Source organism: Vigna umbellata, chromosome 2 (assembly GCF_029865625.1).
Source record: "Vigna umbellata cultivar VRB3 chromosome 2, Vumbellata_1.0, whole genome shotgun sequence".
In the NCBI taxonomy this organism is placed as follows: domain Eukaryota; kingdom Viridiplantae; phylum Streptophyta; class Magnoliopsida; order Fabales; family Fabaceae; genus Vigna; species Vigna umbellata.
The window spans coordinates 25,637,877-25,661,730 of NC_142166.1; the positions used below are offsets into that span (position 1 = coordinate 25,637,877).

Genomic DNA, 23,854 nt, shown 5'->3' on the forward strand with positions numbered 1-23,854 from the left:
TTAAAGTGTTTGTATTCCTCTTTTCCATTGATCAAATTCATGTATACATGTTTAATTACTGTCTTTTGCATTTAAAACCTACAATCAATTGTTCACAAGTCTCAAATAATCAACAAATCATATAGCTAACTAGGCCGTGAGTCCTTTGGGAAAACGATACTTAGTCTTACCTAGTTTTATTACTTGATACGATTCGGTCACACTTGCCAATTGTTAAACAAGTTTTTGGCGCCGTTTTTCGATGTTCATAAATTTGTCATCAGGCGCTGAGCGGTACTCGCAACTTCTCTTTTTTTTTTCACTTTTTGAGTTCTTTTCTGATTCCATCTCTGTTCTACTTCACTTCTTTCATCAAAATCATCCTAAAACCTGCATAAAACAAGGAAATCAAGCATAAAGCTGTCCAACTCTCTTATTTCCAAAAATATAAGCAAAAGCATGATTCAAAGCTAGTTTCTAAGTCTTAAAGGTTGCTTTTGGTATTAATTTTAAGCATAAAAATAACAGTTTTTCAACTATTATCACGGTCCTCTTCCTTTGCGAGGACGACGTGGTGGTACAAGCTGAGCTGCCTCATTACCTCCACAATACTGTCTGTAATAGGCCTCATCAATAGCTTTCCTAGACCTCTCAAATGGTGGAGCAGAAATATTCACCCCAGCTAGCTCACATAAGTGTGTAATCAAAGAGGGATGCCGAGAGGTACTTTGTTATTCATAGTGTTGGCACACACCTGTATCTCATTAGCTATGACCTGGCCAATGTTAATGGTCATCCCTCTGAGCACACAGTACAAAAGAAGCACCCTGCTGACAGTTATGTCTGAGACATGTGAGCATGGTTGGATGTTGGCATGAGAAAATTCCATCCAATACTTTGCTAGAGGAGTCAGATCAACTCTCTTGATGTTCACTACACCACCAGTCTTGTTTCTCTGAAAGTGTCCATCAGACACACATAGCACATTTCCACATCACAAAAGTCTGCTCCTTCTTCCATATTGAGAGCAAATTGACACTGCTCACAAGCCCATTCAGTATTTAAAAATCTATTAATGGAATCAGGGTCATACCGAATGACGTGTCCTCTAACATAGCTCAGATAATCCTCAGCAGGATGATCACCCAACCTTCTTGCGTTGGTGTAAAATTCTTTCACCACTGCTATGTTAGCTAGTGTAGGGTAAGTGGCTAACCTCCCCAGTTCCTGTTCTCCAGTTGCTCCCCAAACTGTGGAGCAAAGTCAGGTATTAGTCCAGCCTTCCTTTCCATTAGTAGCCTCCTATCTTGGACAACTTTAAAGTGGCGTTCATGCTTGTGAGATAGGAAGTTATTGGCATAGGAGCGTTCTGGCTCCTTATCCTTCCTCTTGGATCCTATAGTCTTGATTCTCTTGCCCGATGAGGAGGCCATCCCTAAATCAAACACAATTCAGAAAACCACAAGACATATTGTTAAGCATTAGTAAACCACAAACAACACCCTAAGATCAGTCCTATCACCGCTAAGGGCAATCAAAACCCCTCAGCGCAACTTATACAACAAGCCAGCAGCGAAAAGAAGCACACAAACAAGTCTGCCAGAATCGCGCTCAAGGGAAATTTTCGCTGAGAGGCGACTCTGCATATTTGTCAAAAATCTTGCAAAAAATGCTCCTAATCTTCACCCACCTACATTCCTCCTAGTTCCAGACCTAATTGATAAAAAAAAATTTAATCCTCGAAAATGGAGTCAAAAACTTGTTAATACATCGGCAAGAGTACCAAATCGTATCAAGTAATAATAAATTGTAAGACCAAGTATCGTTTCCCAAGAGACTCACGACACTAAACATTTATGTGATTACTTTCTCTAAAGATGAACGCATTGGAAAATGACAAAAACTCGAAGAAGAACAAGAAATAGAGGGTTAAACTCGATAGAAACCCTAAAAATGGAAGGAAATCCAATATGAACCGCTTAGTCGGTTCAAAATGAAGATTGAACGGTGGAAAAGGTTTGGAATGGATCAAGAGTGATTTTAATCGGCTAAAATCAGAGAAAATGATGAAAGATGAAGAAACCCTAGCCAAATGTTTAGATGATTTGGTGACAGTGGATGATAGGCGACGCTCCGAGGAGAAAACGAAACTTGAGAGATTTGGACTCCTCGAGGCCTCCTTGACATCGATGCGCAGCGGAAAGAAGCAGATTTACTCGAGAACCCTAGGTTTCGGGGGATTAATCGGTGAAAACTCTAGGGTTGAAGGTAAGGAAGGATTTAATCGGTGGAAAAGAAGGATTCAACGATTAAATCAATGAAATGGAAAGAAATTATGATTTGACTCAATAAATGGGTGAAGAACGATGGTGGAAGTAAAGATAGAACTCCAAACAAAGGTTGAATCGGTGCGTAGGTGTGAAAAGGCAAGGACAAGGAAAATATGAGATATGGATCGGTGGAGATGACTTACGTGAGGATTTGTGATGGTAGATCTGTGAGGAAACGGTTTGCTGGAGGAGATGCACTGGAAGAAAGAAGAACGCGAGAGTGATGGTTTATTCTCTCGAATGATTGAGAGAAAAATGATGAGTAGCGTTGGAGTCACAGGCACGCGTGGCAGAGATGTAGGCGCAAGCCACGAGGACGCTAGTAATTGGTGAGAGTGGCGTGAGCTGGATGCTACGGAGGAGAGAGAATCTGATAATGGAAAATGAGAGAATGGATGGTGTGAAGGGAAGGTGGCTAGAGGAGATCCTTTGGGATTCTCTAGCTTTGACTTTCAAGGTAGAATTGATCTGGAGTGTTCTCAACAGAATAACAATTCATTATGCTCAAAAGTATCTTACAAGAGGTGGTGACATGTCTATATATAGGACTAAAAGTCCCTCCTATCTAGCACATGCCTAGCACCTTTTACACATGTTTTAATAAAAGTAAAAGAAATCCTACACTGAACTAATTGACCTTGGGCCCCGTGTATCATCCCCTCCCCCTTGGAAAGGATTTGTCCTCAAATCTGATGATGCTTTTGAAGACTTATTTTTTGTTGGCTTCACAAGGGTTCCTCCTGGGTCAAATATCCATCTGCAATAAGCATCAAACATATCTCTAATTAGTTTTCTTTGACCCAATAAGATATATAAAAGAATATGTGTAGAAGAAGGTTTCCTAATTTTGAAATTTTTAATTTTAATATAATAAAGAAACCTTTCTTCATTTGAAATTTTATTTGTATCTTGAGTTATTGGTAACCATAAAGGTAACCATAACCCAAGTTGTGACTTTACATGTGTTGAAAGTGATAACATTTTTAAAGATTGAGTGGCAAATTCTTTGAAAGAAAAGTGAAATTTGGGAAATTCAAATATAAATGGAGAAAAGTGAGAGGATAGAAAACCTCCCCTTAAGATTCTAGCTTCTAGTGTAGGAGAATATGTTGCCCTTAGTTGCTCTCTTTTTTTCTTTTCTTCCATTTCTATCCTTTCAACTTCTTCCTTTTCTCTTCTTTGTGCTTCTTTTCTTTCTTTCTTTCTTCTTTTCTCTTCTTCTCTTCTTTCTTTTTCTCTTCTCTCTATTTCTTCCTCTTTTCTTCTCTCTTGCTCTCTTCTCTCTTGCTCTCTTTTCTCTCTTTTTAATCTCTCAATTCTATATTTACTTGTCTCTTCCCATAGCCTCTTAAGTTTTTCGAAAAACTCACTTTCCCTATGAGAGAATCCACTTAAATTTTGAATGAATGACTCACCTTCTCTAATAAGTTCTCTCATAAGTTTTAAGTTTCTTTCAATTTCTCGAGGCACAAACTTTCTTCTCATACAAGCTTTCAATTCATTCCAAATATAGATGGGATATTTTCTACCTATCTTAACATGATATTGTCTATCATCCCACCACTCTCTTGCATGCTTTTTAAAACTAGAAGTGTAAAGATTAAGAATATAAGATTCATCATCTTTAGAATAGAAGGATTCATATTTACTTTTTCTCACCATGAATGAATGCATGTCATTAATTTCCTTTTCCCAAGCTAGGTATGTTAATGCACCAATATCATCACCAAAGAATGGAATATTTTCACTAGCTTTTTTATACAAATCATCTTCAATCCTATCAAATTCATAAGATGAACAAGACTTCCTTCTAGCTTTATCATGTTCTCTTTTGATTCCTTTGTAACTAAGTTGCTTATCAAAATTAAAATTCCTAGAAGACTTGTATGAATAACAAAACATCTTTGTTTCTAAAAGTTTTTCTAGTGCAAAAGATATACAAGATTCACACTTAGACAAGTCCCAGGTAAGAGAGGTGAGTCATGAAGACTGCTTAAGTACCAAGTCTTGCCTTGCCAGAAATGTCTTAGGTTACTACTAGTTACCCTTTAAACTAAAATCACTTTTAAAATCAAAGGACACAACTCACAAACAATCACAACAATTAAACACTAATAAATGAGACTTTGCGGACTCTAATGTGACAAGGCTTAGAGTTTAATCCCTTTTAGCCTAAAATCACCCTAAACGTAAGACACTAAAAAAATTAAACACAAACAAGAAAAGTTTTGCCAAGAGTTGAAAGAGCACCAAGGACTCTTCCAAGACACTTGGACTTTGAATGGCCTTTTACACTGATATTAAAAGAAAGCTAACACAAAAACCTATTACACATAAAATGAAGAAAACAATTTACAAAAGATTCAAACAGCTGCACGGTCTGGTCCAAACAGTTCATTGCTGCATGTTTTTCTTCAAAGCCTTATACGCACTTAGACTTATTGCTTTTGGATAACTTTGGGGTCTCCTAGCTCTTGGGTTCACTCTATTATCACAAATGTACAAAGCTGGATCAGAGAACTGATAACTAAATATATTGGAAGAGGGGAGTTACACTTAAATGAGCCTTCCCTGTCTTGGTTTGTACACTTGATGCAGAGAAAGGTTCCTATTGCCACTTCTTCATCTTGCACGAAATCTTCCAGAGGCCAAATATTCCTTTCAATTCTCGGCCTAAATCAAGAAACTAGCTTGTCCACTCCTTTTCTCTTGGCTGCACAAGCTTCCCAAGCTTTCCACTCAGAATTATACTCCTGCACAAACTGAATTCCAACCAATCAACAATTAAACAATTTTAATCCTAACAATTGCAGGCCATACTACACAATTTAAGCATATCAAAAAAACAGTTTGAGATAAAAGAAACTCCCTTTAGTTCAGATGGTTGCTATTGTCTTTACTGAAATAGCTCACAATGTACAATATGCTACAGTACCATCAATATTGCTTTTCCCAAACTACACAGAAAATTCACACTAAATCAGCAGTTCATGCAGTCCATAATGAACAATTTTAAACCAAAGCAATGTAAACAATCAGAAGCAATTAAAGTAAATAACTCCCTTCAGTTCAACACTCCCACAAGAAGTGTTTCTGCCTCTGGTTTCTTCAGTAATATTCTGCTCACGTAAGGTTTCATTCACATCAGCTCTGCACACATAAATCCAACAAAATCCAGCAACAGAATCCAATGGACAGTGAACTATATTCAGACTGGAGGTAATTCAATGCAGAAACTAACCACCTAATTACTGCAATCGCCAAGTCAGAACTGAAAATTAGGTGCTTTAATCACTTTTTAAAACTGGAGGTTGCATTGGCAATTAAAACAGTTTGATGCACAATTGATTATGACAAGAGCAGCATTTTTCAGAAAAATTAGTGAATTACACTGGACAGAAACAATGGACCAACTAGTCAAGAACAATGTCCTAACTAATTCAGAAATCAGTGGACCATGCTAATCAAATCAATGGACAGAGTATTGTGAGGCAAATCAGAAATTGGCAGTTTTAAAACAGTGTTTTTGCAATTCCAGAAATGCTCATAAAACAATCAGCACATTATTTGCAATTCCTATGCATCTACCAAGTTCCCATAGGTCTTGTCAAATCAGAATCAGCATTCAACATGCTCAATTAAACCATGAAGTCACAGTTCACTTTCAAAACAGTGATTATATCAAGGAATTCAGCAAGCAATGTTTTAAAATAAAATGAATGCAATGACAGTTTATACATTCACAAGTACAAATAGCATCACCAGGAAATCAATAATAAATGAGAACAACAGTTATTTCAGTTGCAGTTGCAACAAATCACAGCTGCTTCATTCTAATTATTCCAACTTCTTTTCCTGCACAATGAACACAGTCAACAAATGGTTAATTGAAACTGAACTCTCTTGCAAATGCCAAGGAATTTTAGGCTAAATTAGCCTTACTAAGCTCACAGCACTGAGGTTTCTCTTTAAAAATTTAAACACTCAAATGAAAATGTAAAAGAGAAATTTTCAGTCTAGGCCAGAGAATCTTGTGGATCACCACCACCTAATATGCTACCATTCACACTTACCTTCTTTCAAATCCCAAAAGCAAAACCCAGAATGGAAACAGATTTTTCAATCAGGAAAATGGCTAGGCTAAAACGAAGTGATGGACAAACAGTACAACCACTCAAACAGCAGAGCAGACTCTAACTCAGAAGGAAACTCTAGACCAGATGAAATAAGCAATTAAAAGCTTCAATTAAAGATTGGCAGAATAGATTTCACATGCATTGCAGACAAACTAGATAACCAATAAAGACAAGCAAGAAACAAAGCTATCAAGAAGGAAAGCACTCAAACTGAACCTATGATTGGCACTAGAACAGATTTTAAAAGCAAGAAGAACAAACAAGCAAGTTAGAGCAGAAACAATTAAGTGACTCCAGTACTGAATTTTACAAATGCGTTTGATACAATGCCCCAACAAAATTAGTTCATAATTGATAATGTTTTCAGTTTCTGATTTTGGAGCTTCACTTATTTGGATTGTACAAGGTCTGAATGCTTTTTAAACTTGTATAGATATTCTTTTTCACCTGTTTCGATTTCATTCAACAGACCCTAGCTCTTACTACAATCCAACTGAATCATAAACACACAAATCAAAATTTCAGTACTGCACTATACTTGCTTTATAAAAATTTTGACTTAAAATGGTGGTTTCAAAGGTGAAAAACGCACCAAGGCTGATATAACTCGAATTAACTATCTCAACATGTTTAAAACTTCAAAACCAACTTGTTTTGCATTAAAATTGGATGCAGAACATAGTAATTCGAAAATTGAACTTGCAATAGCCAATTATGCAATCAAACAGGTCAACCACACCACCAGTTTTAAGTTTCATTGAGTCAATGGACAAATTATTGATGACTTTAAAACAACAATGGGAAACTTGAACACGACACGAGGAAGTTAATGTAAGATTTCCAGCAAGATCTATATGCCAGAACAGATTTTAAAACAAAAATTAGACTCAAACAAGACAATGCAGATCGGCCAACTGCAATTTGATACTGCTGGAGTTTTCACAAGGTGCCATCAAGCTATTTGCTTCAGCAATTCATGGCTTAAGTGATGTGCACCTGATACGAACTCATTCAAGCATTTTATCACCAAAATAATATGTATTGGCCATGACAATAAACGCAAATCAAAATACACCTCAACAGTACGTTAAATCTGAGATTACGGTCACTTTTGCATGCACCCGAGCTCACAATGAAGGTATCATAGCTCATATGGTGTATAGCCACTGATCATATATTCCAGAATCTCAGAAAAAACTCAACACAGCTTTGAACACAAAATTTATGACATTTTAAGCAATTAAACATGACTGTAAACATGGCAGAATATGATTTATCAATGAAAATGACTCAACAAAAATTTGGACCGATTAAGATGATGAAAGACACAACCAAAACAAGGTTAGCATACAAGAAATGACTCAAGCAGAAACCTAATGAACAGATCAAGACCAAAAACACATGAATCAACACAAGACAGAGAAGGAATCATAATGAACAACACGAATATTGAAGAGATTCAACACGAATGAATAAGATCAAGACAGAATCGAAACAACTCGTGAATTTCATAACAACGCAAGAAATTTAAACTCAGATCAGAGACGCAAATCAATGGAGAGATACTTAACTTTCGAAGCGCGGAGAACCTGAGCTCTGATTACCACATGATAGGCGACGCTCCGAGGAGAAAACGAAACTTGAGAGATTTGGACTCCTCGAGGCCTCCTTGACATCGATGCGCAGCGGAAAGAAGCAGATTTACTCGAGAACCCTAGGTTTCGGGGGATTAATCGGTGAAAACTCTAGGGTTGAAGGTAAGGAAGGATTTAATCGGTGGAAAAGAAGGATTCAACGATTAAATCAATGAAATGGAAAGAAATTATGATTTGACTCAATAAATGGGTGAAGAACGATGGTGGAAGTAAAGATAGAACTCCAAACAAAGGTTGAATCGGTGCGTAGGTGTGAAAAGGCAAGGACAAGGAAAATATGAGATATGGATCGGTGGAGATGACTTACGTGAGGATTTGTGATGGTAGATCTGTGAGGAAACGGTTTGCTGGAGGAGATGCACTGGAAGAAAGAAGAACGCGAGAGTGATGGTTTATTCTCTCGAATGATTGAGAGAAAAATGATGAGTAGCGTTGGAGTCACAGGCACGCGTGGCAGAGATGTAGGCGCAAGCCACGAGGACGCTAGTAATTGGTGAGAGTGGCGTGAGCTGGATGCTACGGAGGAGAGAGAATCTGATAATGGAAAATGAGAGAATGGATGGTGTGAAGGGAAGGTGGCTAGAGGAGATCCTTTGGGATTCTCTAGCTTTGACTTTCAAGGTAGAATTGATCTGGAGTGTTCTCAACAGAATAACAATTCATTATGCTCAAAAGTATCTTACAAGAGGTGGTGACATGTCTATATATAGGACTAAAAGTCCCTCCTATCTAGCACATGCCTAGCACCTTTTACACATGTTTTAATAAAAGTAAAAGAAATCCTACACTGAACTAATTGACCTTGGGCCCCGTGTATCAGTGGAAGAAAGATGAAGAAACTGGTGAATCTGATACTTACTGAGGAGAAGAGATGGATCTATGATGAAGAATGGTTGGTGATGATGAAGAACACTCTCGAGAAAGAATCTGTCTCAGCGAGAGAGAAACGCGAATAAAAAAATGAATAGTGATGTGCTGATGAAGATATGAAAGAGGACGCGTGGCTGCTGAAGGTGTAGGCAGCTTTGAGCGCTGATGTGAGGTGGCAGCTAAGAATGGTAGCGAGAAGGTGAGAGAAATAAGTGCAGCACCGTGGAAATCAAGGAAAATGAAAATGGAGGCAGTGTGCAAGGAAGGTGGCTAGAGGGAGTCTTTGGACTCTCTAGCATGTGACTTTCAAGAGAGAATTATTTTTGAAGGTCAGAAAATCAAATTCTCATTAAGCTCAAAAGCTAATGATACAATGGTGGAGACGGGTATTTATAGTAACCCATGCTCCTTACAAGCTAACCTATGAAAGATAAAAATACTAAAGAAGGACTACGTCGGGCAGGATTACATCATACCCTCCCTCTTAAAAAAAGATTTGTCCTCAAATCTGGCAATCGCCTTATGAAGAAGCTCCACACAATCTTTGGGAGCATGGCCATCTTGGAGTGGCCTTATTCTTTTATATCCACTTTTTCTTCCTCCTGGATCAAACACAAATCTGCAATAAACATCAAATATATTTTCAATTACTATCAATCCAAGAAAGAATTTTTCTATAAAAACAAGGAAATAAGGACTTCTAATATTTTGTTGTATCACATTTGGAAATTCTAGAAGTCCAAATTCACTTTTGTCTTGAGTTATTTCTTTCCTAAAAGATAAGAATAATTCAAGATTTGATTTGTCATATTTTGAAAAAGTTTGTATAGAATATGAGATGACAATTTGTTTGAAAGAGAAGTTAAAAATTGAAAAATAATCAATTATTGGAAAAGAAATAAAGATTTGGAAACCTTCCCTTTTAGGTTCCATGGTCTTTGAAAGAATAGGATTTGTCATTAGTAACAATTTCTCCTTTTCTTTCTTCTCTCTTTCTTGCCTTTCTCTCTTTTCTTCTTCTTTTCTCTCTTTTTCTTTTCTCTCTTCTTCTTTTCTTTTATCTTCTTCTCTTTCTTCCTTTTCTTCTTCTCTTCTTCTTCTCTCTTCTTCTCTTCTTAATTCCTCTCTTCTTCTCTCTCTTCTCTTCTTCTTTCCTTTCTTCCTTTTCTTTTTTCTCAATCTCTCTTTCTGTTTTCTTATCCTTGATCTCTTTAAGTCTTGCCCCAAATTCTAATTCTCTACGAAGAAACCCATGATCATTTAAACTCTCAAGAAATAATTTTCCATCATCAATGCAATCCCTAATTAGTTCCAGGTTTCTTTTAATACTTGAAGGCACAAACTTTCTTCTCATGCAAGCTTTTAAATCATGCCAATCACGTATGGAAGACTTTCTACCTTTCCTAACATGATATTGTCTTTCATCCCACCATTCACTTGCATGCTCTTCTAACTTAGAGAGATATATGCTAAGGAAATAATATTCACTCTCTCCATAAAACCAAGGATTTATTTTATCAATTTCTTTTTCCCAAGCTAGGTATGTTAATGCACCTATGTCTTTACCAAAGGATGGAAGATTCCTAGCTTGTTTAAACATTTCATCAACATTATTTAACCTAGAAGACCTATATGAACTACAAGAAGACATCTTTGTTTTTAAGAGATTTCTTAATTTAAAGGATTCAAAGCTTCCACTTAGACAAGTCCCAGGTAAGAGAGGTGAGCTAAAGAGTTGCTTAAGTACCAAGTCTTGCCTTGCCAAAAATGTCTTAGGCTACTAACTAATTACCCCTTAAACTAAAATCACCTTTAAAATCAAAGACACGACTCAAAAAACAAACACATTCAAAGACTAGACTCCTAATTACGGACTCTAATGTGGTAAGGCTTAGAGTTTAATCTCTTTTAGCCTATCCATCCCTAAAACGTGAACATATCAAAAATTCAAACAATCAAAACAATTAAGAGACTAGCGGACTCTAATAACCCCTACGTGAAACACAAATCAAATCAATATTTAAAGTCTACTCCTATGGTGAGGCTTGTAGCTTTGGCTAATCAAGACACACTCACCTGTCTAGCTATGCTAAAATTAAATCAAGTAAAGTTGCCAAGAGTTTGAAAGAGCACCAAGGACTCTTCCAAAGCACTTGGACTTTATAAAAGGCCTTTTTACAAAACAAGCTAAAGCTAACAGTAGGCTAACACAAGCCTATTACAAACAATTTGAACAAATCAAATACAAAGAAAACAACTATGCTAGGCTGCTACGGTCCTGGTCCACTTCATTCAGCTTTGTTGCTCAACTTTGGTTACTTTTGGAATCAATTGTCTTGAATTTTCCAGGCTAGTTCAATCCTACAAAAGTAAATGCACAGAGCTGCAATCAAAATTTCCTTAGCTAGAACAAATTGCACAATGAAAACACATAATAGTAAGAACTTCCCTTTTATTCTCTGGCCTTCACGTGTGCACTTGTTGATCCTGGCAGCTAATAGAATTGCTTTTGCTCTCAAATTGCAAGACGCTACACTAGCTATATAAATTTCTCATCAGCTGAAATCTGCACAGACAATTCATTCCAAAATCAATAGATCACAAATTGCAAGCAACTACAACCCATAACAAGAGCAGTTCAATCACAACAAAAGTAAGTGAAGGTAGAAGAAACTCCCTGATGAAAGGGTCGCACCTCCCACAAAAGTTGTGCATAAAAGAATGCAGTATAGACTAGGAAGTGACTCCTAGGTCGTCTCTCAAGGACCAATTTGGGTTCAGTCTCAGATTAACACGTAGTGGGGGGGGGGGGTTATCAAAGGTTTGTGACTGTAATTGAACTTAAATTAAAATGGAAATTAAACACAACTAAACATGATTGACGGTATTCCAGTGCATGAAAATAATCATTTCTCCTCCTCTAAACGTAACAAGCTGCCACTTACTAAGCTAAATCCAATATGTCCACCCACCTCAAGCATCCTCTCATTCTCTATTCCAGCTAAGCTAAATAGAAATAAACTACTAAATCAATCACCGCTACTGCCCTTTAAAGAAAGAAAAACCACATCCTTGCTGCTGGAATGACTCATCACTTCTCCCTGCTTCCAGCTCCACTCTCCGTGCAATTAACGTGTGCTACCTTCCCTTCAAGCCTAAATAATTTCCCCATCCCATCATCATCAAACCGTGACCTCCTGGAGCTTCATCAACCAAACATCAATTTAAAATTCCCATTGAACGTAAACAGCCCCCTTTTCCATGTGTTTCCTTCTTTTTCATTTAATAAAAATGCTCAAAGAAAAACCAAAGTCACGGCTGGACAAATCCTCTTTACTAAATGAAAAAGCTTTTAATCGTGCTCTACCATTCTCGTACACACCATTCTCTCCCTCTCGGTGGCTGCTCCAACACACACGTTGCTCCTTTCAAAGCTTCCAGTTAAGTGTCCGTGACAGCTGCTGCCAAAAAGAAGACCGCGTGCTGCCCACTTCTTCCAGGACATCCAGGTGTGTGCTCCAAGCCAAAAGAAACACTACACCGTGCTATGCTTTCCAAACCGAGACCTCCTGGAGCATTCTCTTTTCTTCCAGCACAACACGCCTACACCATGCACAAGCCAAATTAATTCTCCATTTCCAGCTCCACCTCACGGGCACTCTATGACGTGATGTTTCTCTTCTCCCATTCCCTTGCACACCATTCTCCTTGTGCACCGCTGGCAGCTGCCTCTGCTCCCCTTCCGGCAAGGTAAGGGAACCGGTTACCTTCTCCAGCCAAAAACGATTCAGCGCTTCCTAAAGATGATGAAGTCCATGCATCCTCTCCAATTGAAAAACAAAATTCAAATCAATGTAACAGTAGCTGAATAACGTGTGCACACCAACGCTGAATATGAATGTAAAACCGAGAGCCAAAACAAAGAAGTCACAAGTGGCCTTCAGCAAAGTGGAGAAGTGAAAAACTTTCTTTCATTCATCATCCGAATCCCAAAAAAAAACCAGCGTAAACATCATTTTTCTTTCCAAGAACACAAGCCGAGAGTGTAAAGTGAAAATGGCAAGTGGCGGCTTAACCTAAAGGCCGTGTGTCTCCCCTTTAATGAGGGTGGGGTCCACACAAAAGAAAAACCCTAGGTCCAAGTCACTAATCTCTACTTTTGGGCCTAATCTACTTTACCAAAAATTGACCCAAAATGTAAGAGTTGATACAGAAATTCTAAACTACTGAATTACAATTTAATTAATTCTAAAATGTCTGTGTGGAGAGTCTTGAATTTATTCGGCATTCTTCCTGATGTCCCAAAATGTATTTCCGAAATTTTCCTGCACTTCAAAAATGCACTTAATCAGCTCAGAAAACCCAAATTAGCACAATTACAAATTTCCGACCAAATTGAGCAGAATTCGGAAAACGGGGAAATAACAAACAATTAAACACAATTCCCTGGTTTATTTAAGTGCAATAAACTAAATATAATTCCAGAAATAACGACTCATCAAAATAGACCACACTTAGTCTTTTGCACTCTTGGGCAAAACCAAAACGAAAACCAGGGAACTCTCAAACATCAGGGAGCTAACACAGACTCGACAGACAGACAACAAAGACTCCAAAACAGAAACACAGTTGCACAATTCTCACAAAATCTGGACGGTAAAAGGTATAGGCAGAATCCCACACAGATTCAATGAAAGCAAATACTCAAAGAATCATCCAAACAGTTCAGTACAAGGAAAACATTCAATCAGTTCAAGAGATGAATCAAAAGCAACAGAGCCTCACAGATGCACACAATCAATGTTTCTCTCAAGTGTTTAAGGTAAATCAATGTCACTCAATGCACTCAAGAAAGCAATCACAAATAGACTTGGCAAGCCTCTAATATCAACACTCAACCACATACGCATGTTCAAATCAAAAGGTCTTTTCATGGTTGTAATGGGGCCAAGGACAAGGGAGGATATATCTGGATAAGAAGCTACAAACCATAAGGAACAGAGGAGCAATGGGGAACAAGTGTAAACACATTCAAACACACCCACAACCTCTAATTCCATCCTCTTCTTGACTCCATTATTCACATTTTTTTTTTCACTATTTTTCTGCTTTCTATTTTTTTCATCCTGTCTCTTTTCTTTTCTCTCTTTTTAAAACAAAACTGTAAAAGACAAGATACACATATATTTACCAAAACAAAACAAGAAGAGGAACCAACTAGCCAACTCATCAGAAACCCCAAGGAGACCACACTTGTTCCCAAAACACTTCCAAAGCTCCAAAATTCCCTAGGGTTAAGGTAATCATTGTTTTTCACTGAGGGCTAGTGTATGAGCTTCAAAACAAGGAAATGAGGGAAAGTATAGGCTCAAAATGGGTTATCAAAGAATTAAAACCAGGTAAGCTTATTTGGCTAGAGAGGCTCACGAACAAAATTGCCTTTATCACTTCCAAACATGCATATCAATCAAGAACTATCAACAAGAGTCAAGCCAAGGCATATGCGCAAGCAATCAAGAGACATATCACACACAAGAAAGAACATAAAGTGGCTCAAATCTCACACAGTGTAATTCTGTCACAATCAATTCAACTCTCAAACATCATGATCATCTTCCAAGCAAAGAAAAGCAAGGAATCCAACATCTCAGAGTATCAATGAAGTGAAGGAAAACTGACAACCTAACCACAATCCAGAATTTACGAAAAGCGTGCAAAACTGTACACAAGACACAACAAACTACATAAAAACTGAAACATGAACAAAGAAACAACCTCCCCTAATAGACCACACTTAAACGACACAATGTCCTCAGTGTGTTACAATCAGTAGATCAAACAATCAGAACAATCATCAGATATCGACAAAGTGCAATAAAAGTGAGGAGGGAAGGAGAAAAGAAACTCCCTGAGTCAGATGGGAGGATAGGTGGGGTGGACCAAAGACGTCTCCTCCACCACTACATCCACTAAAGAAGGGTTGCTGAGGAAAGGCTTCAGTCTATGCCCGTTCACCTTGAAGCTTTTAGCTGTAGGTGGACCTTGGATCTCTACTGCACCATAAGGGTAAACATTAGTCACAACAAAAGGTCCAGTCCATTTTGATCTCAACTTACCACCCATGAGGCCGAGTCTAGAGTTATACAACAAAACCTGTTGGCCAACCTCGAAGTCCTTTCTAACAATAGAACTATCATGGAACTTCTTTGTCCTTTCCTTGTAGAACTTCGAGTTCTCATATGCCTCCAATCGGATCTCATCCAATTCATTCAGTTGCAACTTTCTTTCTTCTCCAGCTTGGTCCATGGAGAAGTTGCAAATCTTCACAGCCCAATATGCCCGATGCTCAATCTCGACCGGTAGGTGACATGCCTTTCCGAAGACAACCCGGTAGGGAGACATCCCTATCGGTGCTTTGTAAGCTGTCCTGTGAGCCCAAAGAGCATCGTCTAACCTATTGCTCCAATCTTTCCTGTTGGGCTGGACAATCTTCTCCAAAATCCTCTTAATCTCCCTGTTGGAGATCTCAGCCTGCCCATTTGTTTGGGGGTGGTATGGTGTAGAAATTCTGTGCGTCACCCCATATTTCTTGAGCAAAGCTTGCATGGATCTGTTGCAAAAATGGGTTCCTTGATCACTAACAATTGCTCTAGGTACTCCAAACCTGCAAAAGAGGTGAGATCTAACAAAATCTACAACAACCCGAGCATCATTAGTCCTGGTGGCTCTAGCTTCCACCCATTTTGAAACATAATCCACAGCAAGGAGAATATAACAGAAACCAAAAGAAACAGGAAAAGGACCCATGAAATCTATACCCCATACATCAAACACCTCACAAAACAACATAGGTTGTTGAGGCATCTCTTGTCTCTCTGAAATTGATCCTCCTGCTCTCTGACAAGGTTCACAAGTGCTGCAAATCTTCTCCGCATCTTTGAAGATGGAAGGCCAATAGAAACCACAGTCAAGCACTCTGCGAGCTGTTCTCTGTATCCCCAGATGACCACCAGGTGAGGAGGCATGACAAAACTGCAGGACCGAGTCAATCTCATGGTCCGGAATGCATCTCCTAGTAACCTGGTCACTGCACAACTTCCACAGATATGGGTCATCCCAAACATAATACTTAGAATCACTCTTAATTTTAGCAATCTGAGCACGTGATGCTAAGAGAGGAAAAACAGAAGCAACCAAATAATTTACAATGTGTGCAAACCAAGGAGTGGGGTGAGAGTAAGAAATCATCAACAAACTCTCGTCAGGAAAGGTATCTTGTATGGGCAACACGTCAGCTTCATTCCCAACTTTTTCAATCCGGCTTAGGTGGTCTGCAACCAAATTTCGTGCTCCACTCCGGTCTTCAATTTGCAAGTCAAACTCCTGGAGCAGTAGCATCCACCTGATCAATCTAGGCTTTGACTCCGCCTTTTTCAACAGAAACTTCAGAGCTGCATGGTCAGTATACACAATAACAGGTGATCCAAGCAAATATGACCTAAACTTATCAAGGGCAAAAACAATTGCCAACAACTCTTTTTCAGTGGTGGTATAATTTGCCTGGGCAACATCCAAAGTGCGTGAAGCATAGTAGATCACTCTCGGCAGCTTGTCAATTTTCTGTGTCAAGACAGCCCCTAATGCATAATTAGACGCATCACACATGAGCTCAAATGGGGCTGTCCAATCTGGTGCCTGAATGATAGGGGCGGTGGTCAAAGCTTCCTTCAGGCAATCAAACGCCTGCTTGCATCTGTCATCAAAAGAAAAGTCAATATCTTTCTGCAGCAGTCTGGACAAGGGAAGCGCCTTCTTGCTGAAATCTTTGATGAAGCGCCTGTAGAAACCTGCATGTCCAAGAAAAGATCGCACCTCTCGCACGCAAGAGGGGTAAGGCAACTGCGAAATCACAGATATCTTAGCAGGGTCTACCTCTATTCCCTTTTCAGAAATGATATGCCCTAGAACCAAACCTTGTCCAACCATGAAGTGACATTTCTCAAAATTGAGAACAAGGTTTGTTTCTATGCATCTTTTCAAAACTTTTTCCAGACTGTCTAAACATGCATCAAAGGAGGATCCATACACAGTAAAATCATCCATAAACACCTCTATGCAATTCTCAAGAAAGTCGCTAAAAATGCTAAGCATGCACCGCTGGAAGGTACCAGGGGCGTTGCATAGAGCAAAGGGCATCCTCCTATAGGCAAAAGTGCCAAAGGGGCAGGTGAATGTGGTTTTTTCTTGATCCTCAAGCGCAATATTTATTTGAAAGTAACCAGAAAAACCATCAAGAAAACAATAATGAGATTTACCTGCCAGGCGCTCCAGCATCTGATCAATGAATGGCAGGGGGAAATGATCTTTCCTGGTTGCTTGGTTGAGCCTCCTATAGTCAATGCAGACTCTCCAACTGTTCTGCACTCTAGCTGGGATAAGCTCATCCCTCTCATTCTTCACCACAGTGAGGCCAGTTTTCTTGGGCACAACATGGATGGGGCTAACCCACTGACTGTCTGAAATAGGGTAGATGATCCCAGCTTGCCAAAGCTTGGTCACCTCCTTCTTGATGACGTCCATGATCACGGGGTTTTGCCTTCTTTGTGGCTGTCTCACTGGCCTTGCCCCATCTTCCAAAAGAATTCTATGCATGCATGTGGATGGGCTAATACCAGGTATGTCAGCCAAACTCCAACCAATGGCCTTCTTGTGCTTCCTCAGCACACTGATGGACAAATTTATGAACACCAAATTATGATGTCACAAACTTGTTTTCAATCGGCAAGTATGACCGAATCGTTCAAGTAATAAAACTTGGTAAGACCAAGTATCGTTCTTCCCAAAGGACTCACGGCCTAGTTTAGTTATGTGGTTTCTTGATTAACTAAGACTTACAAAAGAAATATTCGGGGTTTAAAATGCAAGACAGAAAATAAACATGTATGCATGAATTTTGATCAATGGCAAAAATCAAAGGATAAACACTTTCAATGAAATATAGATATGAATATGTTGTTGGGGTTCAATTTCATCTTATCCACTCTCATATATTTTAAGGAATTCAACAATCAAATCATCATTGTTAATGCCACTCTCTAATGTACCTTTCCAGAAGGCTTCTCCCTAATCACGAGTTCATACAATTCCTAGCATTCCTAATGATCAGTTCATAAGTACAGGAGCTTGACGACAACCAATATAAAATTGGGAGAAATTCCCCGGATCTAGACTTCCCCGTACGTGCCCGTATCGACAAAACCAATTATCATGCATCGAATGAGTTAAACAATGCAAGCATTAAGTAAAGAGGAAAAACCCTAACTAATGATGAAAGAAAGCATAAGTCTTAATTAAAAGATGTAAAAAATAGATTCCATATATGAGAGTTTCACAAGACTACATTGATTCCCCAACAAACATACAGAGTTTAGTTCACCATATTCATGGTGAACCTAAGTGAATTACAATGAAAGAATGAAAGAATCACTACAAAAAAAAAGGGCATTACCGAAGGCCAAAAGCCCTCGGAAAACGCCAAAAGCCCTCGGAAAATGTCATTTACAGACGGCTTATCGACGGCCAATCAGCCCTCGGTAAATCCCTTGTCGCTAACAATTACCGAGGGCTTTTGACCTTCGGTAATTACCGAGGGCCTAAAGCCTTCGGTAATTACCGAGGGTCAAAAGCCTTCGGTAATTACCGAGGGCCTATTGCAATGGTTGTCATTTATATCAATCACACACAGCTTCTATTGCAATGGTTTAGGTTTAACAACTCGAATAAACAATTATCATCTCATCACACAGCTTCTTTGACGCACTGCACATCCAACAACCTGAGCCCACTGCCTTAGTCTTGTCTTCACGGTCTGAGGGTTATCACCTTCATAATTAATTCACATCAAACAACCCAATAATTCAAAGGATAAGATCAATGAAATCGAAACATTACATTAGCTCCGGCTTGAAGAAGCTTCTCGACACACGCGATGTTCCCGTGCCTTGCTGCCAACATAAGCGGAGTCTGAAGCATTCACGACAGACGATGAAGGGTAAGCAAAGATAGCATTTTTAAAAAAAAATAAAAATGGGAAAGAATAGATAAAGAGCAGAAGGCAGTACCTGTTTGTGGCGATTCAAAACATCTGGGTTGAGAGATCCATCCAAAAGCCTAGAGAGAATCTGGAAGGAAGAGAAGAGAATCTCGATCTGGGCATTGGCTGCGGCAATATGAAGCAGAGAGTGGCGATCGTAGAGAGTGGTTTGGTGGAAGAGAGAGGGGTCGGCCTCTAAGAGTGTGGTGACAATTTGGAGGTCACCCTGTTGCACGGCGGTGAAGAGAGAGAGAAGGGTAGCTGACCGTGCGGTGGTGCTGGCGGTGCGGACTGCAGGAGCGGTGGGCGCTGGAGAAAAATCCCAGGAGCGGCGGTGCGGACTGCAGGAGCGGTGGGCGCTGGAGCAAAATCCCAGGAGCGGCGGTGCGGACTGCGGTAGGCGTCCGGCGACCATGGACGTCCGGTTCCAGTGAATGGAAGAGGGAAATCCCAGGAAGGGCAGCGGTGGCGCGGGGACGGGAGTGAAAATTTGGGAGAAGCTTTCCCAAAAATCATTTGGGATATGGAGGAGGGAAATCCCAAATTCAGATTTTATTAAGTGAATGCATATATCGACGGCCAAAAGCCTTCGGTAAATCGTCTGTGTATTACCGAAGGGCAAAAGCCTTCGGTAATGACCAATTTTAATGACCGTCGGGAAATCCTTCGGTATTGTCATTTTTACCGAGGGGTAAGAGGCCTTCGGTAATAATCCTTCGGTAATCAATGAATTTGTAGTAGTGAATAAACCCTAAAAAGGTGAAGAGGAAGCCTCAGCATCCAAGATCCTCCTTCAAAGGGGTGGTAGAGAGAGTGTTTGCCTCGTTCCAGCCAGAGATACCTAACCCTAGGAAACCCTAAAGCTTATGTATCATTCGTAAATTACACAAAGTCAAGTCCAAGCCCATTAAAGTGCCGCTCAGCGGTAAAATACCGCTCAGCGGTGAATGCGTGACTTGTTTTCTCCCCTCAGCGGCCATTTTGCCCCTCAGCGGACCTTACGTGACTTCCAGAGTGCCGCTCAGCGGTAAACTACCGCTCAGCGGTGAGTGCGTGACTTGTTTTCTCCCCTCAGCGGCCATTTTGCCCCTCAGCGGACCTCCCGCAAGCTCCTGAGTGCCGCTCAGCGGTAAACTGCCGCTGAGCGGTGACTTCGGCTTCTCCTTTTGCACTTTTTATTGTCTTTTCTGATTTCATCTCTCTCCTTCTTCACTTCTTTCACCAAATTCACCTTAAAACCTGCACAAAAACACTGAAATCAAGCATAAACCTGTCCAGCTCTCTTATTTCTAAAAACATGAGGAAAAACATGATTTCAAGCTAGTTTCTAAGTGTAAAGGTTGCTTTTAGTGTCAATTCTAATAATGAAAATAACAGTTTTTCAACTGTTATCACACACCAAGCAACTTCTCCTCTTGAACAGAATCAAGGGAGGTGGAAATGATCACCGGTTTCTTCTCATCATCCTCCAAGTACACGTACTTGAGGTTATCTGGGAGCTGTTTCAACTCAAGAGTAGGTGCCTGCAAGTCAGATTCATTTGTACTTCCTACAAAGTGGTTAGTGCATTCTGACTCCAAAGAATTCACAGGTAAAGGCGGAACACCTATCTCATCAAGCTCCAAATCCATATCCATGACAATTACATTATCAACATCATCCATATCAAAAACATCATCAACATCATGGATATCAAAATTCTCTTCAAAATCAACATCATTCTCAAATTCAGATTCAATGCATGTATGTAGAGAAGATAGAAAAGTATGCTCTTTCTTATGCAAAGAGTCAAAATCATCAACAGCATATTTATCAATAATGTCATCCAATGCATCGATCCTAAACAGAGAATGGTCCTCAGTTGGAAATTTCATTGCATCAAGGATATTAAAATGAACAACAATATCAACAAATTCCATAGACAAAGTTCCAGCATACACATCGATCTTAGTTCGGGCAGTTTTCAAGAATGGCTTGCCTAAGATAATGGGAGCGGATCCATGAGAGAATCCCTCCTCCATTTCCAAAACATAAAAGTCAGCAGGAAAAATCAATTCACCAACCCTAACCAAGACATCCTCTATGAAACCTGCTGGGTGGGTAACACTCCTATTGGCCAACTGAATGACCACACCCGTGGTTTGCAAAGGACCAAGAGACAAAGATGCATATATAGACAAAGGCATGACATTAACAGAAGCACCCAAATCAAGCATGGCATTTTCAAATTTATTGTTTCCAATCACACAAGGAATGCAAAATATACCTGGGTCCTTGCACTTTTCAGGGATGTGCGGGACCGACTTACCAATAAGCGCAGATACATTCCTTCCCATGCTAATTCTCTCATTTCCCTTCATCTTCCTCTTGTGTGTGCACAGCTCCTTCAAGAATTTGGCATACTTCGGTATCTGCTTGATGGCATCGAGTAGAGGTATGTTCACCTCTACCTTCCTGAAGGTCTCCAGAATTTCCCTATCCACCTCTTCCATCTTTTTGCTAGGAAGTGCCCGTGAAGGAAATGGTAGAGGGATAGGTCGGTCAACCAATGGAGAAGGTGCGGCAGCAGTGGTGGTGGAAGAGGGAGAAGATCCACTTGAAGAAGAACCACCGGCTGGAGAAGAAGATTCACCCACCTCAAATGCCTTGCTCGGACCGTCATGGTTGTTCTTTCTAGGACAAGTAGCAGGCATGGGTGTAGGTGTAGAAGCGGGCTCTGAAGGCACAAAAATCTGCTTCCCTGATCTAAGGGTTATGGCACTCACATTCCTTGGGTTCTGCACAGTCTGGGATGGTAACTTATCCGAATTCTGAGACTGCGCCTGGTTTATCTGAGTAGCCATCTGACCCATCTGGTTAGTGAGACTCTGTATGGAAGCTCTAGTCTCCTGCTGAAACTGCAGGTTTTGCATAGTCATCTGTCTCACTAACTCTTCCAATGAAGGTTCAGACGAAGTGGAAGGTTGGGCAACTGGCTGGGTAGGTGCCTCTTGTTGCTGCTGTTGTTGTTGCCTCTGGTGTTGTTGCATTGGTGGAGGCACATATCTGTTAGGTGCTCCAGCATTCTGGAAAGGTGGTGCCTGCTGTTGATGCTGTGGCGCATTGTTCCATCTCAGATTGGGGTGATTCCTCCACCCTGGGTTGTACCTGTTGCTGGATAAGTCATGATTTTGCTGTTGTTGCTGCCTGTTGTTGTAGATGTTAGTAGCATAAGCCTGAGGCGCATCAGAGGCAGCAGAGTGCTGCAAAGAAGGACAAGCATATGTATAGTGGTCATTGGAAGGACAAATAGCACATAGTCGTGCAACAAATGCAGATGGAGCTGCAGATCTCTGGTTGGTAGTCAATTGTGTCACCATCTTCGTAAGAGAGTCAATCTTTCCTTCCAACTTGCTTTCAACAGCTGATAAAGACTGGGCAACAACATCATGTACGCCCCTCACCACAATGGCATCATTCCTGGTGCTAAACTGCTGGGAGTTGGAGGCCATCTTCTCAATCAATTGCCTGGCCTCAGCAGGTGTGGTGTCTCCAAGAGCTCCACCACTGGCAGCATCAATCATACCACGGTCCATGTTGTTCAAACCCTCATAGAAATACTGGACAAGGAGATGCTCAGGTATCTGATGGTGGGGACAACTAGCACAAAGTGTCTTGAATCTCTCCCAATACTCATATAAGTTCTCTCCACCAAGCTGCCTAATCCCAGTTATGTCTTTTCTGATAGCTGTGGTCCGGGCTGCTGGAAAAAATTTATCTAAGAACAGCCTCTTCAGATCATCCCAGCTAGTGACGGATCTAGGCGCCAAACCATACAACCAATCCTTAGCAACATTTTCCAATGAATGAGGGAATGCCTTCAAGAAGATGTGCTCTTCAGGAACATCATGTGGTTTCATACTAGAACAGACAATGTGGAATTCCTTCAAATGCTTATGAGGACTCTCACCTGCAAGACCATGAAACTTGGGCAACAAATGGATCAGTCCAGTCTTGAGAACAAATGGAACGCCCTCATCAGGATATTGGATGCACAAGCTTTCGATATCGAAATCAGGTGCAGCCATCTCCCTAAAAGTCCTCCCACGAGGTGGAGGTTGTGCCATATTGTTCTCAGTGTGAAAAACAACAGAATCAGAATCAGAATCGCGTGCAGATGCAACAGATGCAGTAGATGCAGTATGCACAAAGTACTCAGCAGTGGGATGCACAGTATCCAATGGAACAGACTCAAAAACAGACTCTAAAGATAAATTTCTAGAATGCCTAGCTAACCTATGAAAAGTTCTATCAATCTCAGGATCAAAGGGTGGTATAGGCCCAGGATTTCCCCTAGTCATGCACTAAGTCACAACACCCTAAAATCATGAAATGATATCACAAAAATTTTGAACACACAAAACAACCTAAACAAACAAATCACACACACTCAAACATACAAGACAAAACACAACACACAAACAACACATTATCAACACAAAAGACCTAAAACTGAACCGTTGGTCCCCGGCAACGGCGCCATTTTGATGAAAGGGTCGCAGCTCCCACAAAATTCGTGCATAAAAGAATGCAGTATAGACTAGGAAGTGACTCCTAGGTCGTCTCTCAAGGACCAATTTGGGTTCAGTCTCAGATTAACATGTAGTGGGGGGGGGGTTATCAAAGGTTTGTGACTGTAATTGAACTTAAATTAAAATGGAAATTAAACACAACTTAACATGATTGACGGTATTCCAGTGCATGAAAACATTAAACTGAACATTGCAATAAATAAATATCCAAACACAATTC

At 40.1% G+C, this 23,854-nt stretch overlaps 1 protein-coding gene across 1 annotated transcript; it reads right to left on the reverse strand.

Annotated features, from left to right (window-relative positions):
* Nucleotides 1-912: 912 nt before the first annotated feature.
* On the reverse strand, nucleotides 913-23,203 carry LOC148203697 (uncharacterized). The gene is made up of 6 exons (XM_088107721.1): nucleotides 21,788-23,203; nucleotides 20,866-21,658; nucleotides 19,092-19,289; nucleotides 18,922-18,993; nucleotides 18,775-18,838; nucleotides 913-1,229 (listed from the first exon to the last, which is right to left on the reverse strand). Exons 1-6 carry the CDS (start codon nucleotides 23,167-23,169, stop codon nucleotides 913-915), a joined length of 2,826 nt encoding a protein of 941 aa, XP_087963847.1. The 5' UTR covers nucleotides 23,170-23,203.
* Nucleotides 23,204-23,854: the final 651 nt, after the last annotated feature.

What these genes read in the sequence shown, in the direction of transcription:
- LOC148203697 (XM_088107721.1), bottom strand. Translation starts at nt 23,169, where the DNA reads ATGGCACAACCTCCACCTCGTGGGAGGACTTTTAGGGAGATGGCTGCA. An exon ending in ACATTATTGATAAATATGCT is followed by an intron (nt 19,290 to 20,865) that starts GTTGATGATTTT and finishes GCCGTGCAACAG; the next exon opens with GGTGACCTCCAAATTGTCAC. An exon ending in TTTTGAATCGCCACAAACAG is followed by an intron (nt 18,994 to 19,091) that starts GTACTGCCTTCT and finishes TGAATGCTTCAG; the next exon opens with ACTCCGCTTATGTTGGCAGC.